General features: G+C 42.0%; 1 protein-coding gene across 3 annotated transcripts; it reads left to right on the top strand.

Moving 5' to 3' along the window:
- The first annotated feature begins 1,395 nt into the window (after nucleotides 1-1,395).
- Nucleotides 1,396-26,840, top strand: prkcsh (PRKCSH beta subunit of glucosidase II). 3 transcript variants are annotated; one of them, XM_088932607.1, is made up of 19 exons: nucleotides 1,396-1,430; nucleotides 3,615-3,675; nucleotides 6,136-6,239; nucleotides 6,691-6,807; nucleotides 8,145-8,240; nucleotides 8,553-8,610; nucleotides 9,302-9,419; nucleotides 9,674-9,803; nucleotides 10,070-10,154; nucleotides 10,554-10,632; nucleotides 11,151-11,237; nucleotides 11,910-12,065; nucleotides 12,692-12,782; nucleotides 18,821-18,890; nucleotides 19,879-19,968; nucleotides 21,760-21,834; nucleotides 22,208-22,307; nucleotides 24,331-24,480; nucleotides 24,872-26,840. In XM_088932607.1, the coding sequence occupies exons 3-18, from the start codon at nucleotides 6,146-6,148 to the stop codon at nucleotides 24,469-24,471; spliced, it is 1,587 nt and encodes a 528-aa protein (XP_088788733.1). In that variant the 5' UTR covers nucleotides 1,396-1,430; nucleotides 3,615-3,675; nucleotides 6,136-6,145; the 3' UTR covers nucleotides 24,472-24,480; nucleotides 24,872-26,840. The 3 variants fall into 3 exon arrangements, with proteins under 3 accessions (XP_088788733.1, XP_088788732.1, XP_088788731.1); XM_088932606.1 differs by lacking the exon at nucleotides 3,615-3,675 and having other exon boundaries at nucleotides 1,408-1,430; XM_088932605.1 differs by lacking the exons at nucleotides 1,396-1,430; nucleotides 3,615-3,675 and adding an exon at nucleotides 4,684-4,698.
- The last annotated feature ends 254 nt before the right edge of the window (nucleotides 26,841-27,094 follow it).

Here is a 27,094-nt window from a genome sequence, read left to right as displayed (position 1 = left end):
TTGGCGTCCTGTCCAGGGTGTACCTGGATGGGCTCTGGCTCCCCCTAGACCCTGAACTGGACAAAGCGGTTCGAAAAGTTAACATATATTATAAACTCATCTCAGATAAAGGCTCCTCTCCTCATTATTTCCCTCTTTACTTCTACAGTCTGTTCAATCTCATGTTTGCACCAGTGAGTTAAGGTCTGTTACTCTTCGTCCATCATATCAGACACCAAAATGTCCTCATGCCCCTCCTTTAAATTTAAATGTACATAAAGGCATGCCTCAGTCATAAAAAAGTGGAAAAAGTGGCCGTCGTGCTCAAACCAAGAGCTTCAAATTTCAGTACAATATCAAAAATAACGACAGACATTATTTTACTTTCTCACAGATTTTTTTTTTAGTTATTCTTAATGTTTTAAAGTTAAAGAAAGATCTGTTTTTTCCACATCTTAGTATCAGATATTTACAATTCCGAGGTATAATGTATCTCCTTTATATGTAAAAGAATATGTGGAATAGTTTTTATTATTTATGACATATTATTGGGGGATTATTTGGGATAAGAAGAGCTTTGTAAATACAATGAAAAAATATTAACAGCGCTCGATGGTAACTCTTTGGCACCACCTTGTTGTTATACAGCAGTAAGTAACATTATCCATTAAAGAAACTGACTGATACCCGTTTACAGCAGTTATGCACAATATTGAAGCAAAATATTAAAACGGTACAATACAATAATAATTTTATTTATTTTATATAGCGTCTTTAAAAGTAGCATCTCAAAGCGTTTTTACAGTAGGTGTAAAAAAGTGATAAGGATAGGCAAATTACAAAATAAGCACATCTAAGAAAAACGAGCGGTTAGAAGTAAAGAACCTGTTACCGAAACCCAAATATGAAAACAGATATGGGAGTAGTGAGTGTGATAAACTATTACACTGAACATGAAATGATTTTAGTTTGACCGTTTTTGTTTCAACACGTTGTCTGCTGCGTTTAAGCGTGTTCACACCTCCGCACATCCGGTGAGGTCAATTCGGACGCTTTCGTGTGAGCCCAAGGCAAACCTGTGGGTTTCCGGTAAGGTCAAAACACAACGAGCGCGGGTCACCGCAACAGCAGCGTGTCTGAAGGTCCCACGATTAAAAAGGAGACGGCTCGTTCCGTGGGAGCGGCCCTGGACGCGAGGACTGTCCGGCAACAGCCCCCGGTTCGCGGTTACCCGAACCAGCCCCGCGGCCTTCCGGACTGGGCCCGGTCCTCTCGGCGGCTGAGGGGCGGAAGACAGAGGACGCCCGGCGGGTCTGTCTGGGCGAAGCACTCCAGATGTGGTGCCCGCTGAGGGGGCGAAACCCGTACTGGAGCGGTAGCTGACAGCTGGGCGGAGAACCTTATCAAACTGGAAAGCAGAGACGGGGAGGTACACCGGGAAACAAACAGGGGTAACGACTGGTAACTGTGTGTTAACTGTCTGGGACCCCCCTCCTTTAACGGGGGTATGATAGAGGGTGATAGACGGCCGTGTTGCCCGTTTTGGCCGCACGATGGCGCAGTGGTCAGCATTGCTGCCTCGCAGTTCTGGGGCCCTGGGTTCAAGTCCGGACCTCAAATCAAATCAAATCAAAGTTTATTTATCAAATGCACAACAATACAGCGTGCAGCAGTAGTTGCTGGCAATGAAATGTCTTTTCTGCGAGCTCACAAAAATCACAAGAATCACAGAAATCACAAAAAACACAAAAATCACAAAATTGAGGTTATGAAAATAAGGTTACTTAATAATAAATGTAATAAAATAAAAAACTGAATAAAACTCAATATGAGTAGAGCTGCTGTGTGTCCATGGTGTATGCAATATATACAAGTAGTGGGGTTATGCTGAATACAGTGAAAACTGTGTGTCCATGCAGCCATTACAGCTGATTTGCTAAAGGAGCTGCAGGATGGCTATTTAGCAGTCTTATTGCCTGGAGTGCTGTCTGTGAGGAGTTTATATGTCCCCCCATATTCGCGTGGGGCTCCTCCCAGAGTCCAAAGACATTCTGGTAGGTTAATTGCCTCCTGGGAACTCTGGCCCTAGTGCGAGTGCGTGTCAGTGTTTTGTGCCAGTTTGCCCTGTGGTGGACTGGCGTCCTGTCCAGGGGCTACCCTGCCTTGCGCCCGTTGCTTGCTGGGATAGGTCCCAGCTCCCTTGGAGCCCGGAGGTAGTTGAAGCGATTAGAAAATGAAAGGATGTTAACAGCACATTAAAGGAATGTGTAGTTAAATAATACGTGTGCAGACGGTGGATGCTTGATTAAAATAGATACAGGACACCCTGTTCTTTGTTTTATCGACACTGAAAGACGGGGGGACCGTATTAGTAAAAAGCTGCTCCGGGCGAGGTAGAGCCGAAATCAGCTGTCCCCGCACCCCGTTTACAACACTGTTAGAGCCCTGCGACCAGAAAAGGTTTGCTGGAGGAGTGCTGCTTCAAACTGGGATTCATAGGAATGCTAGGCTTTTGTGAACCGAAATGAACTTCTAAGGGAAGGAGGGGAGGCATCCGTGCGGTTTGGCGATTTTGCTGGATGATTTGGTTACTGTCCCCGTGTGTGTGTTCCGCCATGGGCCGGTGTCCGGTGTGGAGATCTCATGCACCCTGTCTGCCAGGCTAGACCCCCGCTTCTTCCTCCGCAGGGCGAAGTGGTATTGGATGAGGGATGGATATTTTATCTGCCAAGTGAATGCCACAGAAATGATCCTCTTGGCTCGCACACCCGGCCTTCATATAACCCATCCCTCCGTATTCCCTGCTCCGCATAGTGGTGTTTTCATAAAGCTACAGATCCCGTCACAGGAGTCTCAGCTCTGAAAGCGATTGACAGTGAACCGGTGCAATTGAAAATATAAACCAACCAATTTCGGGCTTAGGATTAACTAGTTTTTTTTTCTACATATATATTGTTTTATGTCTTTTTTGTGTTTTCTTTCTTCTGTTTTCAGAATGGAATAAACCTATTAGTTGTTCCTTTGCAGCCTACGCATGCTGACGCAGCTCCCCACCTGAACTACTTAATCCTGTTTAACCCAGAAGGCGGACCTGCGGTGCAATTAATCTCCGGTCGCGCAAGGAAATGATAAATGTCTTTTAAATGCATTTACAAATGGGGTTTGTTTGTCCAAGTACTTCTGAAATAAGTACTAAGGTTGATAACTAATTTTGCCCGAGAAAAGGATTCCCCGAAATGAGAGAAAAAACGAGGCGATCTTTGACCAAATCGTTACGGCAAGGTTCTAAACTACAAAAAATACATAAAAAACAAGATAATATATACAGTGTACACAATAGTTACACACGTCTTCGAGGCATTTTTTTTTTACGTCTTCGAGGCATGCTAACTTCTTTTTACAGATCCGAGAAAGATGTCTCCTGGTAGATTTCATAGTATGGTTTTCATTATTAATATTTTAAAACGTAATAGATAAATAGATAATAAATTATATCGAGATGCTAGTAAATGTAATTAAGAATAATTGCCGTAGAACTTTCTTTAAGAAAAAAGCCTTGCTGGGTAACTGCCTTAAAAACTACATTTCCCAGGTTGTCATGCCTCGCTTCCGTTCTGTTTTTTTCCACCAATAAGATTCAGCCAACCCAGTACGAAGCAGACGTCGTTTCCTGGTTACGGGCAGTGCGCGGAGGAGGTAAAGCGATTTTCTTTTTATTATTTTAAAATAACGTGTATCGTATAATATGACGTGAGCTGTATAAGCATTCTAAACGGACATATCTTTTTAGTGTCATACACGGTCGCGAAATTAAACCTAACGGCACATTTGGAGCTCTAAAATGTACCGGTAGCGGAACCGGATTGTGGCTGTTCAAAGATCGCCTCATTTTTTTTCTGTCATTTCGGGGAATCCTTTTCTCGGGCAAATTAATTAGAGTTGTCAAACTCAGTATTCATTTCAGAAGTAGTGAGACGAAAAAACTCATTTGTAAATGCATTTAAGAGACATTTATCATTTGCTCCCGCTACTGGAGATCAATTCACTGCACCGCAGGTCCGCCTTCTCGGTTGAAATAGGATTATCTGCAATTCCCCCTTCATCCTTTTCTTCTTATATTTTAATGGTTTGGTCATTTCCTGTAGGAGCTAGGACATGAGCCATGCATTTCACACGGGACTTTATTTTCACCTGTCTCGCTCGAAAGATGGAGCTCCGAGGATATTAGTGGTAGTTTGGTAAATTGACCCAGCGAGTCAGTGGCCCCTGCTGACAAACCTATTTCCCTCAAACCGGTCCTGACCGGGAGTACCTCTGTCTGTCCCGGTTTTAATTTCAACTGAACCCTTAATTAGGCTTATTAAACCAGTTAAAAACCAAGTGTTCTTTATGCTCACAGCACTCTCAAATAAATATTCTTCTTCCTGCATCGCTTCCAAAAGATAGAATGAGAAGAACTGTGCTTCAGATTAATTTAATATTTCTGCCCTTTTATAGCTTTCTGAACAACCCTTACTAGTTGAACTAATGATGTGCAGACACACGCAGGAATAATGCTCTTGTAATAATTGAATCGTCGGATATGGTAGCGCAGTGGTGAGCACGACTGCCTTACAGTGTTGGTGTCTTGGCCTCAGTTCCTGGGGTGCTCTCTGTGTGGAGTTTGTCTGCTCTCTCTGAGGTCGCATGGGTTTCCTCTCACAGGCCAAAGACATACGGGTAAGTTAATTGGCTTGTGCAAAAAGTGTCCTTGCTGTGAGTGTGTGCAAGTCTTTGTGTGTCTATCCTGGCGTCCTGTCCAAGGTGTACCCTGCTTTGTGCCCCTTTCTTGCTGGAGTAGGCTCTGGCTCCCCCCTGAATAGGAAGAAGAGGATAGAAAATGGATGGATTTAATTCAAGAGCTGCCCTCCACTATTTGGGAGATGAAATAGTTTAAAAAACACCAAATAGGTTGATTTAAGGGCTTAACGAGGCAAGCTAATAAATTCAGTTGGAAGGAAAACCAGAAGCCACACTGGGAATCCAGGATGAGGAAATTCTGCGTTAAACCAAAGGTGCAAAACTCTTGTCCTCAAGAGACAGAATTCAGCAGGTTCTGTAGGGCCTTCTAAAGGAAGGTTCAAAATATATTAAGTTTGTCCTAATAATCTGCTCATTTAGGTCATTAAGTGCAGAGGAGGAATGAAAACCTATTTTCTAACCATTTTATCCAATTCAGGATTGCGGGGGAGACCAGGCTTATCCCAAGGCAGGGTACACCCTGGACATGACACAAGTCCATCGCCAGGCACACACAGACACAAACTTGACACCGGGGACACGTTTCCCAGAAGATATTTAACCTACAAGTGTGCCTTTGGACTGTGAGAGAAAACCAGATCACCTGGAGGAAACCCACACAAACACGGGGAGAATATATCCACTCCACACAGTTCAGACCCCAGGAATTGGAGTGTATTATTCACATGCTCACCCCCAGAAAAGCTCAGTGGTCTCCATCCCTGGTCCTGGAGAACTACAGATATTACAGGTCACCCCATGGGTTTCGAAATGGTGGGGTTAATTGTGTTTTCACAACTGAAGCAGGTGATTTGCTCAACAGCAGTTGTTTAGCAAGTGACAAAAAATAAAATACGGACATCCTATTCTTCATAAAGATTACAGATCCTGAATTAACGGAATTACCTAATTTACTGACCAAAGCTAATCTCTTCCAAGTTTTTACCAATGGCTAATTTAAAGGCTGATTTGGTCAGTCTGGCTTGCTATTCAATCCTCTGAAGTTCTACCAATATACACGTAAATTGGTTTGCTTGTCAGTGCATCAAAGCTCTTTGGTGTCCCTTACTCATATGATTTTGAGAGTGCCGTAATCCTTTATATCTCTCCCTTAAATGGTCTTGATTTTTGATGCAACTAGCGCTCAACACTCGATTCAAAATTTGTGCTTCTCTACGTGATGTGTTGACACATTCATTCAAGAGGGGATGTGCGAGTCTTGTTTGCAGTTGAAAATAATTGACTTTCATTCTGATTGAATGGTTGGGTGAAAAAAAGCATACTGCTGGTTTTCAGGCTGCAGCCTGAGAAAGCCTGATTCTAGAAGTGTTAGCGTAGTGAGAAAGCAGTTGTTAAAAAAAATCCTGTGTGTTTCAGGTGCTGCGAGATGGCCTGTTCTCAGCTTGTGATTTTCCTAACCCTGAGCTGCTTGCTGGTTGCTGCTGTGGAGATACAGAAACCCAGGGGGGTGCCTCTCACCAGTGAGTGTCTGTCACCTGCTCTTTGCCTTGGCTCTTGGGATTCCAGCTGGCACACTCTGACTTCCACTTTGCTTTTGGGAGTGTTTTTCATGCAGAGGAGTCAACCTTGGTGATAGGCTGGCGGGGGGGAGGGGGTGCTGGAGGGGGTGCTGGGGAGGGGGGGGAAGACATGGGTTGGGCTAGGGTCAGACTGTAAAGAAGCCTGAGAAAGAAGTTTAGTTTAGATTTAGAAATACTTGAACACAGTGCTTAGAATAGCAGAGGAGGTGCAGTAGAGAGATTTCAGATACTTCTTAAAAGAGATTAGGATGTGCTTTAGTTGAAGTCTTGCAGAAATGGTCTTGTTGTCGCTCTCTGTTCTGCTGTGTGCAAGGAAACAAATGTTGCAAATTTGCAAAAATGCTTTCTACACCCCCCTCAGTGTTTTTTTTCTCCCCAACTGCACTGGTAGATCGCCACTTCTACGAGGAGTCCAAGCCCTTTACATGTCTGGACGGTACCAAGACCATCTCCTTTGACCGGGTCAATGATGATTACTGTGACTGCAAGGACGGCTCCGATGAGCCAGGTATAGCGCACTCCTGCTCGGTGATTTGAGCACAGCTCCTAACCCAAGTTTGGCTTGGAGACTTCTATTGAATTGAATTAACCTTTATTGCCCCTAAGGGAATTTGTCTTGCGCATCAAAAAGCTCCTAAATACATAACATATGAAAATAATACAATCCAACAACAGTGCAATACCATAATGCAAACGACATTCAACACCTTCACTATGTCAGAACTCTTCTAGTAACACAAAGGTGAAAAAACAACCAATTACATAATAAGTCTAAAAACAACAACAATAATAATAAGATCCCTACCGGCAAGTGTATTTTTCATTATTCAACAATTAAATGCTTTTAGGTGTAAAGGAAGTAAATGCTCTCCCAATCTTCTAGACCTCAGCTGTTGGGTTGGTTTTAATTCCTTAAAAGATACATTTAAAAATGAGACCAAGAGGCACTTCTTTACACAAAAAATATTGTGGAAATCTGGAACATGACACCCCAGCCACATTGTTGAAGACAATGTCCTGCTTCTTTCAGAAATGGCTGGATGAGACCTTGGGATCAAATCAACTACCAAAAGGGCTACAAAGGTTTCAAGGGAAAATGGCCATTGAACCATTCTTTTGTTATTATTAGATAGACATGTATCTCCCATTTGCTACCACTAGACTACTTCCAGACTCAAGTGTCTGATGCAGATCTCTGCAATATATCAGTATATTGTCATATATCCCCTGGTGCTCAGTTTAAACATGCTGCAATGCTCAGGTCTCCTCCATTGTCTTATGTACATTATTTAAATGCAAATGGTAGAAATTCCTTAAAAATGAGTCAGGTGAATGTCAGAGCTGCTGCACTACAGCTTTTCCCATTGATGTCACTATTTTGATTTTGTCACTTTTTGGATTGTTGGCACTGCTTCAGTTCTGTGTTTTTTGTCTATTTTTGCATCAGAACAAAAGATTAAACTTTTTAGCTCCTGGTCTAAATGTCTTTTATAGGTACTTAATAAATCCAAAGAATGTGGAGGATTTTATCTTTACATAAAGCGCCTGTCTTGAAGAGTTCAGTTTATTTTACATATGCAGAGGTACATGCCTTTATGCTCCTATAAACCTTACCAGAGGGCAGGGGAGAGAAATTTGAGAAACCAGGATGATTCTTTGGCAATACTAGCCTTCCTCATACAGCAGGTTGTAAAAATGTCAACAATAGAAGAGAGCTGTACTCCAATAATGGAGTGGGCCCTCCTGATCCGTAACGCCTTTTGGTCAGACGTCAAGCTGCTGCCAAACCAGAAGAGAGTGTGACGGTGTCTCTCTCCACTCCTCTCCCTCTCCATTTCTCTCCAGGGACGTCTGCCTGCCCCAATGGGAACTTCTTCTGCGCCAACACAGGCTACAAAGCTCAGTTTATCCCTTCTTCACGGGTCAACGATGGAATTTGCGGTAAGCCTTTTCGGATCTATGGCTGTCGTGAGTCATGGACAAACTGTGAAGTTGCAGCCTGGTCTCAGTCTGTGACTGCAGTGGAGTCTGTGTTTCAGTCTGATGCCCTGAAGCTGGTCAGTAGTTTCTGTTCCAGACTTCCTCTGCACAGAAATCCTACCCAACTCTTGTTAATTACAAGTGTTTGGTTTCATACTGTGAGTTAAATGAAGGAAAGGAATATATGTTTACTACTTTGTAAAGCCTGTGAAGGGATGTTTCTCCACATTTCCTCTTTACAGTGTGATTTTTTTTGTTCTGTTCTGCTGACAGACTGCTGTGATACCACAGATGAGTACAACAGCGGAGCTGTATGTGAAAACACCTGCAAGTGAGTCCTTATTTCAGACAACACTACCTGTAAACAATTATTTTTCTGTTATTACTAATTTAATTTGTTGACTTGCGTTCAAGCAACCAAATTCTAAGCAACTGGTTGTTATGGCAATAAACTTCATGCAATGTGAGTTTACTTCTTGTATTGCAATTGTTCTTAACAAAGAAATTAAGATACCTGATAGCACGTAGACAGGCTGTACTTCTGTTGTAATGTGTATATTGTGTATATCTAGAAAATATTAGGGACAAAAATCTGAGATATAAATAGTGTATGCAATCTGTGTATGTGATACCTAAAAAGCATGAAAAGGTCAATGTCAGGTTACTTTGAACATTATTCTGCATATTACTTTTCCAGGTTTTGTAAAATGCTTTATTCAAGTAGTTCTTTATCCCAGTGCTTCCCAAACTTTTCTTGTTTTGTTGTGTTCGTTTACGTCTCAAACCTATCTTCGCACAAGAAATGATTTTAAAATAATAAGGTGCTAATATTACAAGGTATACTCCAGAAAGAGAGTGAGGGATCCCTGGTGTAGTGGATCCTGACATGTGGACTAACATCCACTAGAGGGCATAGTTTGGGCTAGTTTCTCTGACTTTACAGACTGGCGTTGTTCACATGCTCGAGACATGGTAAATGCTTCTTTTGAGCTGTTCTATTAAGGATAACTGGTCTTCCCCAGGGAGCTGGGGCGCAAGGAAAGGGAAAGCCTAGAGAAGATTCGAGAGATCACTCGAGAGGGGTTCCTGCTCAAACAGCAGCTAATAGAAGAGGCAAAGAAGAGCCGGGAGGAGAAACAGGTGAAGGCTGGGGAGGGGGGTTACAATAGCTGTGATACTGCAGCTCCATCCAAGGGTTTACTCAGATCTTACAGGTCCTCTTGTCATATTTCTAGTAAGCATGAAATAGTTTTGTTAATGTCTGGACTGCCTCGGTAGATTCTCTCACTCTGCAGCTGTATGTGAAAGTACACCTCTCTTGAATGCACCACTAACAGAAAAAATAATGGGGTGAGTGTGGAGCCAGCTGATGTTGCCACCTGTTTGTGTTGCAGAGGACGCTTGGGGAGCTGCAGGAGAGCAAAAAAGGGAAAGAGGAGCAGGTGGAAGCCTTTCGGACTGTGAAGGAGACAGCAGAGCAGCCGGAGAAGGAAGCCAGGGAGCGCCACCTCAAGGCCTGGGAGGGTCAGTGCGCAACGGGCAAACGCATAGAGATGATGAGGGCATTTTTCAGCACCTAGCATTGCTGTTAAAAACCTGTTGCTGATAAAACCTTTAGCTGACAGAAGATAACTTTCTGTTTCCTGTACAAATGTCTATCAGTGTGCAAAACTAAGAGACTACGCCTGGTTTCCATAATGTGTTAAGCAGTCCCAGGTGTGCTCAGTTCCCAAAGCATAGCGTTGATTTTGGTGATTGATCTTACTTTTTATATTTCTTTTTTCCTGCAGAGCAAAAGGAAGGCCTCAGAGTGGAAAAGGAAAAGGCCAAGATGGCAGAGGTTTTCCTGGAACTGGATGATGACGCTGATGGGCTGTAAGTTTCTCTGGCAGGTCTTGCATGGTACCATGCCTGCATGGTAGGATTCTGTTTCTTTCTGTCTGTTCTGTCTATGGAAGTTGAAGCAGAATAGATCAGCACTCCCTTTCACATCCATTACTGTCTCATCACTGATGTTTAGAAACTACTAATTCACAATATCTTTAGTTCTGATGCATGCCTTTTTTCTGCTGCTAGTTTCTAGGTAGAAAGCCTGTTAAGTTGGCTTCCTTTACATGAAAAAGTATTTTTGCCTATTAACATCTAATCATTTCCTGTAGGAACACCCACGAAATTGCTGATCCTTCCTTTTAAAGCAAAAGAGTTGGAGCCGCGGCAGTTCAGATTCGATGGTCTGCCCCAGTGATGAGCTGTGATGTTTATATCCCCTTGCAGAGTCTCTGTGTCTGAGCTGCAGACCCACGTGGAGCTGGATCCAGACTCTGACGGCACCCTCTCGGACACTGAGGCACAGGTATGTGCTGGAAGCCCTCCTCCAGTCTTTGAGTCTACGTCTATCTTCCTATAGGTATTCTCACAAAATGATGCACCAGTTTAAAACACAAAAGACTTTATTGTACACTGGTGAGGAGTTTACTGAAGACATACATACAAGACATAGAAAAAACTGAGCTCTGAAAGATGCAGTAAATTGGAAGCATGTGCACTGTGGTTTCTTGTTTAAGAAATTCTTATTTTGTATTATTCAGTTAGTTATTATTTCATTATCTGATTATTGTGAGTGTCTAACTCTCTTGCATGGTACTCAATTTGAGATCAAAGCTTGATTCTCTTAAAAAAGGATATTTTTTCATATACTCTTTTCAATACCTGCCTTCTGAGAGTTTTATTTCCTGTACAGCTGAAGTGTTTAAATGTCTGAGCTATGAATATTTCAGGAGCATCAGATCGGCATTTCGAAGTGCAGAAAAAGCATCTTTGAGATGGGGAGTGTAGTCCTGTGGGTTAATTAGTTTGTGCATTTGTCCACAGGAACTGCTAGGGGGATCCACTCAGGTAGACACTGCTGCCTTCCAGAACACTGTGTGGAACAATATCAAAGACAAGTACAAATCTGAGGTGAGGAAGGTCTGGATAATTCTTACTGTTTTTTCCCAGAGGGGTTGTAGTGTTTTTTATCGCCCTGTTTTCTGCCGTTTGTTTTTTTTAGAGGGTTATGATTTAGCAAAATTTCTTTTTTAAAAGATAAAGTGAAGGGGTGTGTGATTTTCATGTCAGGGTTCTCAACATGATTATTGTCATAGAAGTGCTTTATTAATATAGATGCACTAGGTGGAGATTATTTTGATTGCTTAGACAGCGATCTTCTAGGTTGTACAACCCATGTGCATATGAAGGTTCATGTGCATCCCTTTGTCAAATCAAGCCAAACCCCCTGGATTTGTGTGAAACCATCTGCAGCCTCTTTTCCCCAAAACCAGTCTGTTTGAGGGTTGTTTCTTCATATTAAGGTGTTAAGGTTCCCAACATGCACCTTTATTTTAAGAACATCTTTATTATAAAGTGAGGGTATTCATGAAAATCTGAATATTTTTCAAATGAGGACATTGTACATAATGATTTGTCAGATTGGAAAGTTTAAACTTTTGGAATCTGCTCCTTACTGTGTGCTGAAGAACAGATGCTTGGAAGCTGGCGGTCTGTTCTATGTATCTGTGTGACTAAAGGATGCTGCAACATGTTTTTCCACGTGTTGACATGGGCTGTGAACCTCATTCATTCTGTAATCAGTCCCAACATGAAGGCCTGGCACCCCCCCCAGAGGAGAGCCGGGATCCCTCCTTGGACAACGAGTCGGACTCTCACTATCCCGATGAAGATGGGGGAGAGGAGGAGGAGGACGATGACGATGAAGAGGATGATGAAGACCATGAAGACGATGACAAGGTGATTTTTTTTTAATGTGACCTGCTAGCACCACAATTGTCACATTCTCTAAAATGAGTTCTGACATTTTCCTTTAGCCTTTTCCATTATAGATTGCAGGGATCTCGCAGACTGCAGCCTGCTGTCATTGCTGTTAATTGTATGCGTACAACAGACATCTGGTTTCTTAAATCAATTTAATACAGCCTGACGGGGCATATGTTTCAGAAATCACACTGTTGCTTGTGGTGTGGAATAGCGGGAATAAGGCACTGCGAGTAGTTTAAAACTATTTAAGAAGCAACATCGTGAATATTGTCATTTTTTTATGTAGCCGAAAAGCTTTGTAAGGAGAATTAACTGTTGATCTGGGCACAGCTGCAGAGGTGGGAGACATGAAATTGAGATGGAATTGATTCCTGGAGCTCAAGTGGTTTTCCTTTTCTGCCCCATTGTGTAAGCATGGTGAACTGTGGTTTGTCTGAAGGGCTGGCGGTTTGGTGTCTCTTTTTATGTGAAGTGGAAAGAGGTTTGATAACTCTGAATTGCCGGCGGCGACTTTTAGCCCCTCTTGTTTAAAATTGATCTGCCTCCTTGAAGTGTGGCACTCGAACCACAAAGCTGGGTTCTTTCTTCTCTTCTCTTAGACTCCCCCCGTAGGACGCCCTTCAGAGAAGGCCGAGGAAGAGGAGCCAGCCATGCCGCCCTATGATGAAGAAACACAGGCTCTCATTGATGGTGAGTGATCACTGAGAGGAGCCGGTAAGGAAAGCTCAAAAAATTTTAGCCCAAACTTTACAAGGCTGTTTGCAGTGTTCCTGCTCTTTGTGCTCATTTGTGCTTGATAAGCAGAGGCCTGTGGTATCAGACTGTAAGAGCTGAAACTGGCTACTGGCCCCTGCCTGTCCACATTTTAAAGACTGCCACATGGAATTGGTTAATATTCCAGTATAATCTTTTATAACCCGAAGTAAGAAGTGCTCATTTTGTAAGAATGCTTCCCTCTGATGGAAAGATAAGTCATAGTTTTCATTTTACAACACTTATAGGCAGTGACGCATCCCTACAGGTCTCTGTGCATCTAAGCTGAATGTGCCTGTTGTCAAATAATTATGTAAGGTGAACATAATATTATTAGATACATAAAATCTTTGGTTTTATACATTTTACAAGAACGCACCCATACAAGAATGCATCCATAAACTAACAATGATTCAACTAGAAACAATGACTCATATTCAATGAAAAAACATTTTATGTGTGTTGAAACTCAAAAAAGCATTTTTTACAAAGTCACTCGAAGAAAAGCTCTGCAGACTGTGCCCCTTTAATGTGACTGAGATACAGTGTTTTTTAATGGCACACAGTTCACTGGAACCTTGGGAGGCGAAGTCTTGCCAGTGTCTTCTTTGACTTTGCAGCCTCTTTTGAGATGACTTTGCCATCCCACCTTAACCTAATGACTTTGCCATTCATGGACTTAACCCATCCCCTCGGGTTTAGTTTGTTGATGCAGTATAAAATCTGATCATCTGAGACATCTTAGGGCTGGACAGCTCAATTAATCACTTTGTGTGCTCAAAGTCTGCTTCATAGTAAATCTGGTTTAATCAGTACAAAAACATGACTGAAACTAAAGGAGTGCTGGTATGGTAAATGATTAATGCTACTAGCCCACCAGTAATAGAGTCACCCAGAGCAGCAGTACACCACAGGGCTGCTTTTGTGGTGGTTCAGAGGTGGCCAGTCCAGGTCCTGGAGGGCTAGTGCTTCTGTAGGTTTTCTAGATCTTTTCAAATGACTAGCACCTAAAGAGCTGGGAGAAGACATTAAATTGGTCACATTATGCCAATAAGGTGTCAGTTAAGGTGAGGAGCCTAATCCCAGCTAGACTGAAAACCTGCAGTCTCACTGGCCCTCCAGAACCAGGATTGCACACAGTTTTTAGTGTGTGCCACAGTGTGCAGCAGGGGGAGCCAGAAGGCTTGCTTAAGGAATGTGAAATCCAGGAGTTGGTTGTCCAGCAGGCAGGCCTTTCTCAGACAGCACTGCTCAGACAAAACAGAACATGGTTACAGCATGATCACAGAGTTGGTTAGACTTCCTGGACTCCTGGGCAGTCACAGTGCTGCTGGCATTGCACCACTGAAAGTTCATTGCATTCTTAGCAACAGACTGAGCTGATGGAGTAATTAAGGGACTGGCTTAAGGATAGGTGATAAAGACTCCTCGACTGTCTTGGCCCTGTTTGAGAGATGATGGAGACTCGGTCATGCACCTTGGAACCTTCTGCTGGCAAGTCTGGTGAAGCTAAAATTAGAGTAGGCTGAAGCAAATAAAAAAAAAAGTTGCATTTGGCATGGTTTGATTGGCATCCAGCTGTGGACAAAGTGACAAAGGGGTATCTTCTGAGATCTTTGGATTGGCTGCTCTTGAGAAAGGAAATGTTCACGCCTTTTTCTGTGATGGTTTGCCGTCTGCATGGATAGGCCCCCATCATTCTGAAAGTCTCCTCCATCTAGAATAGTAGTAGGTGAGAATGGATTCAGATTTAGGGAAGGGTAAAATATTTTACAAAAGTACCAGGTTGTCTGTTAGATCATATTTTTTTAATTCAGTAGCTGAGGTATATTGGCAAACTTTGCTGAAGCCCAGATTGCTAGTGTTGTGCACAGAGATTTCTCCTCCTAATTTAGCATTTTGTACTATGTCAAATTGGTCATTAGTGATGATTGAGGCTCATTGAGGTGGGAAAGAAAATAATTAATACAATGCAATTATTGGTTAAAGTCTGCATATTCAAGAGCCATTGTAAAGCTGGCATCTGGACTTTTTGTAAAAGCCAAATGAATGCAAATTCTTTCAGGTATCCTAAAAATGCATTTGTGAGCACCATAAAATACTTAGCTGTGTTTTTTGGAACATATTAAAGCCACATTCAAGGAAACCTTGTTCCTCGTTTTCCTTTCTTCTGGCAGTTGCTGCAGGAGAAATTTTAAAATAAATATCCCATGAGTACTATATCAAAGCTGCTTTGATTTGCAAAAAGGAGGGAGCCATGGAGGGGGTTGGGTTTGCTTTCAAGGAAGACATCAATGTCTGTATGAATCTTTCCTGGAGCTTCATATATTCTAGTCTCATTAGAATGAGAACTGAGTTTCTTTATTTGAAAATTTGCAATCCCTGATGAGCTACAGCATTTAGCCCATTTCTCTAACATCGTTTTTCTACCTTTGCTCACAGAAAAAGGTCAGAGATCAAAATGCTCAGAGAAAGAGGAGCCTTCTCTGACACGGCCTGTCTTTATTTATCCCTGAATTTGAGCAAGCAGTACGATGGGTCTCATTTCTGATGTTGGCTGCTCTTGGATTCTTAAGCAAGGATTTGTTTTTTCTTTCCTTTACCCTTTTCCCAATGACACACATGGTAGTTTTGATGGACTACTTCCCTCGCTGGGTTTGATCCCTTGTCCTCGTGAGGAAGGGAGCTGGTCTCCCCTGCTCATTACTCTGCCCTGTCAGGAGCAGCTCTGGTGCCTGTCTGTCCTCCTCTGGGAATTGAATACAGGTAGCATAGTCAGAAGACCGATGGGGGAATAACCTGATCATGTGTGTTCATACCCTGAACTGACATTTGCAGGATAACTTGTTCTACAGCTAGAGATTTCCCCTGTGAAAAGTGAAGTTGTTTATCTTGTGGTCAGTAGAGAGCTGGAGTTTTGTTCTTTTGATTTAAGCTACAAAAAAGACATCGCTGCTCTGGAATCAGAGGATAGGAGCATATGCTACCAGGTGAAAAGGATTTGATTAGGGAAGTGTATGTCAGACAGAAAATATCAGGCATATCTTTACTCAAAGAGTGGTGGAAATCAGAAACAAACTACCCAGGCATATCATTGAACTTGAAACCTTGGGTCTTTCAAGAAGGGAGATGTTTGGACCAATTAGCTGCTACTAACTTAATGAATTAAATGGGCCAAACAGGTTCCTCTAGTGTTTATTTTACTGATATGAACTTTTTTTGTTAAGCCAGTAATACCATATCAGACAAATTGGAATCAAAGACAAAACAAACTGCTGTTAATAACAACTGACCCCTTTGGTTTGCCTTAGCTTTGTTTTACCACAGAAGCAGTTTTCATGTCCACTGAAGTTAGAAACTGGGTTCCTGCTGAGCCCTCAGTCTGTATCTGAAGAGAATTGTAGTTTTTTCATGCTCTCAATAGAGACATGTCATGGGTTTGACTGACAAATGAGAAGAATATATTGGGGCTATCGGGCTTTTTGGTGAGAGTCTGATTGTGTCTAGAGCCAGTGTTTCCTCCTCAGCATCAGAAAATAAATACAGACAGTGTAAAATGAAAATTTGCATATGCCAGCTATATTACAAAAACAACCTTTCTTTGCACATACTTAGAATGACTTGAAGAACCGCAGCAGGGCCAGATTGACAGCTCTCATCTATGCCTGTCTTAGACTGGCTGATCGTTATCAGGGCTTTGATAGGCAGCCTTGTTCTTATCTCCCAGTTTCTCTTTTTTATTTTCCCCCTAAATTTTGCTGCTGCTTTTCCAGTGCGCCACAAAAGCTGACCTTCTTTCTCCGTGGTGTGCATGGAGGCTGAAGATAAAGAAGAGAGCGGGCTCAGTGTCGGGGAACAAAAGATATTGGAGTTCCTTTGATTTGAGTTTCTCCTGTCCCCAGACGCCTCACGCTGCAGTTCACACACACACACAGGCACTCAGTGTTTTGTAATCCACAGGGGCACTTTTTTCTAAAGCCATCCCTAGTTTTCAAACCGTTTTAGGCTGGTCTAGGCAGGTATTAACAACAAACACAGGATTACAGCAGACCTGATTTTGCACCAGCCTGGCAGGTTTTTTTAAGAAGCTGAGGGGTTTGTAGGAAGATGTGTCCCTGTGGGTTTGGGATTTGCCCATTCTGCCCATACAGACTTTAGCAGGTCTTGTCATTTTAAATCCATCCATTCTAACCTAGCTTTTTCCAATGCAGGGGCGCGGAGCTAGAGCATATCTCGGCAAGCAGCAGGTGCAAGGCAGGGTACACCCTGGACGGGATGCCAGGCCATCGCAGGGCAGACAAACAGACACACAAGCACACACAATCACACCAGGGTCAATTTTCCCAGAAGCCAGATAATCTGCCAGTATGTTTTTGGAGGAAACCAGTGTACCCAGAGGAAACCCATGTGAACACAGGTCATTATACTTGTCATTAAGCATCGTGCTTCAGGCTGAAGGGGCGAAAATCATTTTCCATACTGGGTTTGTTGCCATTTCAGCAAAAGAAAACCTCCTAATGCTACAAAATAAAAATAAATATTCTAAACTGAGTCTACAATTATCACCTCAAAAGATGCGTATCTCCTGATGCTTTTCATTTTTTTTTGTGTTTCTGTCTTTCTAGCCTCAACCCCTGAGGAGGATTGTTAATTAGTTAGAATTTAATTAGGACTTAATTTGATAGCTAGAATTGGGCAGTAGTAGGATGGGAGACCTTTAATGAAAATTGGTTTATTTCAGTGTGTGGAGTGATGCAGGTGGGCATTCATTTGGTGTTTTTGACCAAAAGGTCCAATGCAGTGCTTCAGTATGGTGAGGGGGCACTTTGTAGTTCAAGGAGGTTGATGTTCTTCTTCTATAATTGTGGTCATGTGACCCTGACCACTTGTGGTCTTCAGAGGTGGCTGTATTATTACAAGGAACACTACCTTCCAGTTCAGGCTTGTGCTCTGTCCAATCTAGCCAGACGTCCCCAGCAAAGTGGATGCTGTACTCTGATGGTGAATATAACAAGTCCCCACCTGCTTGGCTAACTGTTTTGGCATTTTTCTGAATGAAAGGGACTATACAAGATTGTGTTGCCATTAAGAGCAAGCACAGTACCTTATATATGGGTTAGGACTTTCTGAATTTCTTTATTTGCAGCTAGAAATGTTTGATAGTACAGATATCTCTATCTCCGCTTCGTGATTTGCCATCTCCAGTGTATAAGTTGCTAGCAGATGTTTGCTGCAGAGATTATATGGGGGTGGTTGCCTTTGATTTTAGTGGCTTCACTCACCACTGACACAATTCGGATCAGAACCAATGGTGCAGCTTTGTGGAACATCCAGTCCAGCAGCTTTTCATGTGTCATATTACAGATAAGCCATAAAAATCAATGAACTTAATGCACGGCTCCCTCTCCGCCCAGATCTAGGGGTGCTGATAAGGAACTGTCTGTATGGCTTTGGACAGATCTGATCAGAGAAGCAAGAGCCCATTACAGATAACGGAGATGGATGCAGCAAATTGCCCCATGATTGCATCTAATGCATTCTTCAAAGCCGAATCTGTGTCTCTCCTTTTTCGTGCCCTAGATTTCCAGGTGCCTTTGCGACAGAACACAGCTTTTTTTTTCCAGGACTCATACGTGGGGCTGTGCTTTTTTCTTGTCTTGTGCATGTGGTTCTGCAGAGAGGTCATGGAGCTGCTTGTTCTTCAGCTGTTTAAATGACATTTTTTAATGAAACAAAGGTCCTAAAGAAAGCCACTAATGGGACACAGCTGTAAAATTTTATTTGATTTACAATGGTCTCTTATGATTCTAGTAGCGCACAGAAGAGTGCTTATTCCGTCCAGGTGCAGGAATTCAAAAAACTGTTTTCCCTGTATTGTAAAAATGTTTCCCAGTTCTCATCTGTTTGTAGAAAATAAGAACACATTTCTGATCTCATGATGCAAGTTTTGTATTTTGTGCTCCTTCCCTGTTTAGCTGCCCAGAAGGCCCGCGATGATTTCAATGAAGCCGAGAAGGGTCTTCGTGAACTGGAAGATCAGATCAAGTATATATATTTTTTATTTCTCCTCTGTTTTTTCAGCCTTTTAGCGTTTTGAGTAGTTGAAAGAAGCAGTTTCTAGTGTGCAACGAATAAATTCCCCAGTAAACTATTTCTAAGGACTAAAAACTAAGCTAGCTAAAAACTGGCTAGCAGGTGGTAACTTGGGCCTTTTGTCAGGTTTAAGGGAATTTTGCTTGGCCAGTGGGGTTCAGAACATTGTCTGACACTCATTTCTTCTCTTGCTTGTTTCTCACAATGTTAGCTTTGAGAACACCTTTTTGTTGCTCAGTTTACATGCCGACTGGTTTTCTAAGGCCAAATCATTGGTCAGTGGAGCTTCCTGCATTCCTTGCATCACATGACATTCATCACTAGTGAAGCAAGTCAAGGTTCTTACTGGTACAGGTTATAAAAACGACCTGATGAAGGCTCTTTGTGTAGCATTGTATTGATAAACTCAAAATACATTTTCTGGATCTTTCCATGTGTTGAACCTCTAAAAACAAGTGTGCTGTAGGAAAAGGTTGAGTTGGTGGGCAGTTGCACAAATGGTTGTTTTAAAGAATTTGCAAAATTACTCAGCGCACCTAATCTTCGATACCTGCATTATTTTGAGAGTGGATCAGCATTTGTTAAACAGTTCTTAAATCCCGGACCAAAATGGCCATTTAAACAGGACTCTTACAATGTTTTACAATGTCTTACTTTCTTTGCTTCTGTCCCACTTCCTTATTCTCGTTCTTTGTGACCTGTTATATATTGTACTTTTTTATACTTGTAATTGACTGTTTTGTTTTTTTTATGTTGTCTGTAGCTTAGCGGTCTTGAAGGAGTTTTTGTAGCTGCCTGGGAACAGGGGAGAAGTTGGAAAGGCTTAGCTTGAGATGGGGGTTGGTAGAAGTAGCAGGGAATCTGTGAATAACACACAAACTCATTTGTGGTTTTTGGTGTTTTGGTTATTGATGCTTGTATATCTCCCCATCCTGTACAGGAGCCTGGAAAAGGAGATCTCCTTTGATTTTGGGCCGAGTGCAGAGTTCTCCTACCTCTACAACCAATGCTATGAGCTCACCACCAGCGAGTACGTATTCTACGAGCACGTTTGAGTACTTTCTCCTCTGCTTCGCTTGAGAGTCAAAGTTCCCCCCCCCCCCCCTTTTCTTCTTTAGAATTCTTTTTGGGGAATTTTGACAAATCATATGCACAGAAATCACAGAAGACAGTGGAGCAGTTAATCAGTTGCTTGCATCTTGGAACAAAAGGCTGACAGAGCAAAACTGGGAGATGTTAAAATTATACACATGTTGAAAAGGCAGTGGGGAAAAAAGGAAAACAAAAATTTGGCTGACAGGAAACTTGGGAAATAATGGGGCTTTTGAAAGAATTGAGTAAGGCTCATTCAGTGAGTTGGTGAGCTTTTAAGAATTTAGCTGTAGGTATTATGATTTTTTAGTTTTCTTTGGAATGTTTATTTTGAGGGGGGAGTTAGAGTAATGTTGACTTACAGAAAATTAATAACCACTGCTAGTGTTTGTTTTCTTTTGATTCTACAGCTGGGGCAGAAGTATTGTTTCTGCCTAATTGAAAAGTTGAAATTGCAAGGTGACTAATAAAATCATTGCAGCTGCTAATTTTTAACTTCCCTTGTAAACTGAATCCCAGTAGAAGAATAGTCTAATGCAACTCTAGTCTTTTTGTGTGGAAGACAGCATGTCTGAATATGGGTGTGCTGAATACGGGTGTAATTAAGAGCTAGATGAGTGTGTTGTCGAGGCCTGCGTGTGAACGGGCACTGTGCGGCATTGAAGTGTGCGCGCGAACTGCACTTTGCAGAGGCACAGGCGCTGTGCGGAGTCGAGGGCAGAGAGTGAACTGTGTAATGTTGAGACGCGGGTGCTGTGCGGAGTCGAGGCCTGAGAGTGAACTGTGTAATGTTGAGACGCGGGCGCTGTGCAGAGTCGAGGCCTGAGAGTGAACTGTGTAATGTTGAGGCGCTGTGCTGTGTGCTGTGTGCTGTGTGCTGTGTGCTGTGTGCTGTGTGCTGTGTGCTGTGTGCTGTGTGCTGTGTGCTGTGTGCTGTGTGCTGTGTGCTGTGTATGTTGGCTGGTTGCAGTGCTGCTAAGGTGTGAGCAGCAGAGCTGGGTTCTGACTCTCAATGAGGGTCCCTGCTGGCTGCGGGAGGCTGGTTGCTAGGCTACAGGCCTCTGGTGGGCTGCTATCAGCCGCGCGTTACAGAGTGACACATGAGGAAAGGGGGTGTGTGTGGAGGAGAGGAGGTAGAGGAGCTCATGACTACAAAGGAAGCCCAGATTCCTTTATTTTCTTTTGGTCATTGTTAGCACTTATTTTAGGTACAGCAGCCCCTCTTTGTGCATCGAAAACACTGCTTTCTCTTGCCAGGTCTGCTTTGTTTTTTTTTTTACAATGAGTCCCTTTGGTAATCCATTGTAAATTAAGCACTAAGAAGCTGACGAAAAGCCCAGGGAACTTGAGGGAATTCCCAGAATTTAAGGATTTCAGCCAGCTCAGCCTTTTTTTAGTGCCTGCACTATGTGCTAATTATAAAATTTAAAAGAGTTGTCAGTTGGGGCCTTTGGTGCTGAATTCTTCCTTCCCAGTATTCCAGTTTTCCTCTCCTCTGCTTCTACTGCAGCACTGAATCATGGGCAAGCTGCAAAACACTTTTTGGGCGTTTTAACAAATTACATCATGGAGTTAATGAGAACACTTTTATTCCTCATTTAAAAGTTATATTAAATCATAGTCACAAACTAGGTTAGCAAAAACCATCTGAGCATTAGCATGACCGTTTTTTCAGAAGTTGCAGTTAAAACAATGAATGAAGCCTTTTCTCACTCTTCACTCTTCTCAGGTACATCTACAGGCTATGCCCCTTCAACCGCGTATCACAGAAATCGAAATACGGGGGATCCGAAACAAACCTGGGGTGAGTTTTTCCCCAGTCTTTCAGAGTATTGTGAGTTCTTATCCGCAGTGCAACTGATAATGAAGCCTTCATAGGTAGGTGGTTAAGACCACAGAATGTTACAGTGAGATTATATACCGTAGGAGAAGGGTCTCCAGTCCGGGTTCTGGAGAGCCCCAGTCCAGCTCTTCTTATAGGTCACCATAAATTGGCATTTCTTATCCTTTTCTGTCCATTGGCACAATATCATAAAAAAATTGCAGCATCATTTCAGCCTTGAAAGAGCCTCATTTTTGAGTGAGCAGGTTACACATTTTTCGTCCTGTGTGACGCCGTGGTGGAAGAATGATCAAGCCGTCGTTTGTTCTGTTGTCTATATGTCTCCTGCGTTTAGGTCCTGGGGTTTATGGGCTGGCCCAGAAGATAAGAAATACTCTGTGATGAAGTATGAGCATGGTACTGGCTGCTGGCAAGGGCCTAATAGGTCTACTGTGGTGAGTGACACAAGTGGAAAGTACATGAACGTGCTTTTACACAAAGGGTTGTGAGAGTAGGCGTCAAGCTAGCCGACCATGTTGTCAAAACCGATACCCTGAATTCTTTCAGGGAACTCCTGGAGGAGATCCGTTTGGCTGATTACCTACTAAGTGCTGAAAATGGCCTTGTCTCTTTTGTGCACTTTCACGTGCTCTAAGGCTGTGGTTCACATTCTGGGGTGCACGCATCCCCTGGGAGTGTGATATGCCCTTTCTGGGGGGTACAAGACAAGACAGGGTTTTTTTTAGCAGGTAAATCGAAAACGCAAATTAAGCACAGGCATGTAAGCCCAACTACTTTTTTTCATTAAACCTAGGTACGTTAAGGTAAACCTAAAGTGTGTAATTTTTTATGTATTTCAAATTTGCAGTAAAATTAAAATATATAATTCAATTTCTTTCATTTTATAGTTTTTGAAATATCTTAGGTTTAAAGAACTGACCTACTTTCAGCGATTTTGAGACCCAAAGGTGCGCAGGCTGTGGTAAAGATTACGAACCACGGCTCTAAGGATTGGCTGTTTGAAGCTTGTTCTGTCCCCAATGCGGCTACAGCTCAGGCACCATCTCAATACATTTCATAAAGTCACTGTATAGCTGTGCAAGACAAAGGCACTACAAGCAGTCAATATTAAGCTAGATTGTTAAGACCCTACGTAAAGTATAGGTGTACAATATATGAATATACCAATGTAAAAACGCTATGGGAAAGGAAGAAAACCAGAAAATAAATAGTTCTTTTGTCATTGTGGGAATTTACCAAATCCAATCATATTATATTTTAAATTAAGTTAGAGTGCAAAAAAAAAACTTGCTGAAATGATGAACACACTGAAGCATTATTTTGTCACCTTTAGTGTTCTGCTGTAATTACGCACTGAAAAGAAAATAAGAAACTTCTCCAAAGGTGTTTCCGCATGTAAGAATACCTTAATGAGTGCAAAATACATACAATTTCAAATCAAACAACAGTCAGCTGGTGTTTTACCATTAATATAAGTTTTATCTCCGCATTTTTGTGTCTCTTTGTGTTTCAGTACTTATTAACACACACCTTGTGCCTATGGTCTAATGAAATGTCACTGGAAAGAAGAAGTGGGGTGTATCTTTTTGGGTTAAATTTTATTTGTCTGAAAATGGGATGTCTGACTGGATGTATTGCTGGTGTAATAGATCTGACATTCAGGAAGCTTAAAATACCTAGATATTCCAGCAGTCTGACATGAATCCTTCTGCTCTAGTTATGGAGGGAGGTCAGTAATAACTAGGCTGCACTGCCTATTCCAGCAACTGATAATGTGGCTCTTGGGTAAACGTCAAGCCCAGAGATGCTGTAAAATGCAGAGGTATTGCTTGCAGCAGGTTTGTGCTGTCTATTGCTGTCCTAGTAGTCTGTTAGAAGTTGTAGTTGAAGCCTAATACTGTGGGATCTGCAATTGCCACAATATTACGAATTAAGTAGGGCTCTATAGATAGCATTAAAAGAACAAAGCATTCAGATGTATGGTGCATTATAGATGACAGCAATGAATATAAGCGCTGAGTTGAAGGATTTTTAATTTTCATGCATTGAGAGAACAGAGCAAGGTTTTTATTAAATTGAATAAACTGAATGTGGGCAAAAGAAACTGGTGACTAACAGAAAAAAGAGACAGACATCAAAGCCTTTGCAGTTTTCTGTAGGTTTGTACATTGGAGCATTTAATCGCAGATGATTACACACGGGGGAGTAATAATTTGGCCTACCAAACGAAGCTCAGCGCCCGTCATTACTTGTCAGTCCTGCTCTGCTTTTGCATCTAGCTTGCCGAGCAATGAGGGATTGACCTTCCCCTTTTCCTCCAGGATAGAAATTCTATTAAAAATGGGAACAAGTGCTTTGAAACCAATGCAGCATTCAGTCCTGTATCTGTGTGTACAAAACTGTGGTTTGGATTAAATTCCTGGTGTCATGGTAGTGACCAGGTCTCTCTGTGGGCAGGTCAAACTCACCTGCGGCAAGGAGACTACTGTGGTGTCCACCACTGAGCCCAGCCGCTGCGAATACCTCATGGAGTTCACCACCCCTGCCATCTGCCAGGAGCCCCAGCCCTCTGATCTGTTCCCACATGATGAATTCTAGGCTGGAGTGGTGAGTATCCCTAGGAGGGTTGAAACCAGGGCCTAGAACTAGAACCCTGCTAAGGGTCCAACCACACAAGCACTTGACAATGGCAAGTGACAACTTATTGCATGTGGGAAAATCACTGCGCTTCCTCATTTACAGTTTCAGCTGATTCAAGTAGACGCTGCTTGTTTTTTACTATTTCATTTTAAGGATCTCATTTGCAATGATAGCCCTAGAATTAACTGATTTCATTTTAATTTACTTCAACCTCACTGTTAAATGTGGTCCTGCTCATGCACTTTTTTAAATTTTGAATGGCATGTGCTGCGCGTCCCGTACAAAATTAAAAAAATAAAATACCCCCAGAAAAAACAAGGGTGCATTAAATCCCGAAACTATTTTTCTTCTCCTACAGGACCTCAAAAAAAATTGGACCGGGTGTAACACTGAAAAAAAAAAAACAGAAGTGAAGATGTTTTGATCTTTTTTTCTCATTTTAACAAAAAAACCAAACACAAGCCACGTAATGTCAAAAAGTCGTCATTCCCAGCTTCCGGACAAGGTGATCCGTCCCCCAGCACGGTGTGCACAGTGATCGAGGGGTTGGGTCCTGGAGATGTGGGTAGCTCTTTGTCTGGGAATATTTTTTGTTTCCTTTTTTATCCTGTAGAAAAATCAAGAAACACAAAAGAGCCCTTTGATACGAAAAGCCCATCCACCAGGCTTGTGACTGGTCACTCTGGTGGTCTGATAAAAGGCTGTGTTTGTTCAGTGTGCAGCCTGAATGGAATTATAGCTCGTCAAACTGGTTCTGTTGTCCTATCTCACTTTGTCTCAGAATGACATGGCTTTCCGTTACAGATGTTTTTTTTTCTTCTCTCAAGAAGTAACTGCTGTATTTTATATCACTGACTCGTCGGTTATTGGCAATTTCCATCTGAGCTTCCAGTTGAACTTTTGCAGTAAGGATAACTCTGGGTTTTACATGTTAGGGTCAGTGTGACCTTTGAACTCCTTCTACTGTCTTGTTTTGCGTTGGGCAAATTCTTGATCATGTGAGTTTTCAGTCCAGTGTTGCAAAAGTTCACAATATGTAATAGCCAGTTTCTAAACATACATAGTTCACTGGTCATACAAGAACTCCTGAAACACAGGAAAGTTTATTGAATTTGCTAGTTTTTTAGGAGTTGAAAAGGATGTTAAATTGGCCTGATCTTTCAGGTTAATTCTCAGCAGCTGATCAATAAAACCTTAACTGTAGTCAGTCAGAACAGAAAGTGAATCACTACATTTTGAACTCACCATGCTTCTGATGTATGATAAAAAGGGGATATACAGTAGGCAACACTGTTAATACAGTGGTTAAATCAAGTAAAGCCTGAAAGGCACCTGTCTATAAACATCATAGTGTTTTCTGTAATCAATAAAACAAACAGCTTTTCAACACATCACGCTTTTCTTCTTTTCTAAAAGCACAATAAAATAAGTTGTTGTTTTTTTTTACAAAAACACGTCTGCTTGCTTAGCCTTCAGTCACTTTGGTCTGTGATTTTGGAATTCAGTGCTGTGTTCGATTTCCATAGTTTGTGTGTATCCTCTTCTGATGAGCACTGCTTTGGTCATCTGCTTATTGCTACAGCTTTCGAATCTGCATTCTGAAACTTGTCTGCAGGTATGTCTTGGTTGCTCCTGTGATCTGTTCTGTTAGACCTGTCCTGAAACTGACGTTCTTTTGCATAGCATCTTACCATTAACCAATTTTTATTATTCAATGTATTTCATTTTTGTATTTCCTGGACTGTAGTGTTTATTTTTTCACAAGCTGAATGGCAGTCTCCATTTGTAAATTCTTTGTGCTTTCATATTCTTATTTAGCAGATTGAAGATTTTTTAGATCCATTGTGCTTTATTGATATCTTAAAACAGCTCATTTTAATGGTTTGGATTGTGCGGGCACTGTGAAATATCAGATGTTCATAACTTTGGTTAATGTCAGCACTTGGTTTGACCTCAATAACTTTTTTCAGTTAATTCCAGCTGTCAGTTCCGTGCTCCTTTGTGCATCTGTTTTCAAATCTCTTGTCAAAGTCAAATCTGTAATCAGCTGTGTGATTGCCATTCTTTCAAATGGAGAAGCTGTGATCTGGAGCTATTAACTTGTTAAATGTTAAATACCTCTGTAGTATTTCTGTTTTGTGGGGACTGTGCTGCTCCTCTGAGGAAGAAAAAAGAACCAACACGGTGGTGGTCGCTTTAATCTTTAAACAGGGACGTGGGACTTAAGGCTGCAGGCAGATTTTAACATTTGTTGTTTTTTTTCCCTTATTGCATCCCTTTGATGATTGATTTTTTTTTGTTTGAAAATTAAAATGTCTCCAACCCGCCCTACCTTTTCCGCCTGTGTGGATTTTAATGCTGTAGTCTTGTGGGTGACCAAAGAACAGTTTGCGGGGTCTTACAGTTCCTTCTGAGTCAACCTGTTCGTTTTTTTAATGTACTGTGTCCTGCAGACAAGGCTCCTGGCTCTTTTGTCACATGCTGTCAGATCATTTGGGAACAGATCTCCGATCAGCTCTGATCAAACCAAACAACACCAAAATGAGCTGCAAAATTGTGGTTGATCAGGTTGCCTTCCAAG

Source organism: Atractosteus spatula, chromosome 14 (assembly GCF_055471065.1).
Source record: "Atractosteus spatula isolate fAtrSpa1 chromosome 14, fAtrSpa1.hap1, whole genome shotgun sequence".
Classification (NCBI taxonomy): Eukaryota; Metazoa; Chordata; class Actinopteri; order Semionotiformes; family Lepisosteidae; genus Atractosteus; species Atractosteus spatula.
The sequence above is the reverse complement of the archived record's forward strand: the minus strand, read 5'-3'. Positions and strand labels throughout refer to the sequence as shown.

Coding starts and splice junctions, on each gene's coding strand:
- prkcsh (XM_088932607.1), top strand. CDS start 6,146: ATGGCCTGTTCTCAGCTTGTGATTTTCCTAACCCTGAGCTGCTTGCTG. Junction 11,238..11,909: donor AAGACAAGTACAAATCTGAG/GTGAGGAAGGTC, acceptor TTCTGTAATCAG/TCCCAACATGAAGGCCTGGC. Junction 12,066..12,691: donor ACCATGAAGACGATGACAAG/GTGATTTTTTTT, acceptor CTCTTCTCTTAG/ACTCCCCCCGTAGGACGCCC.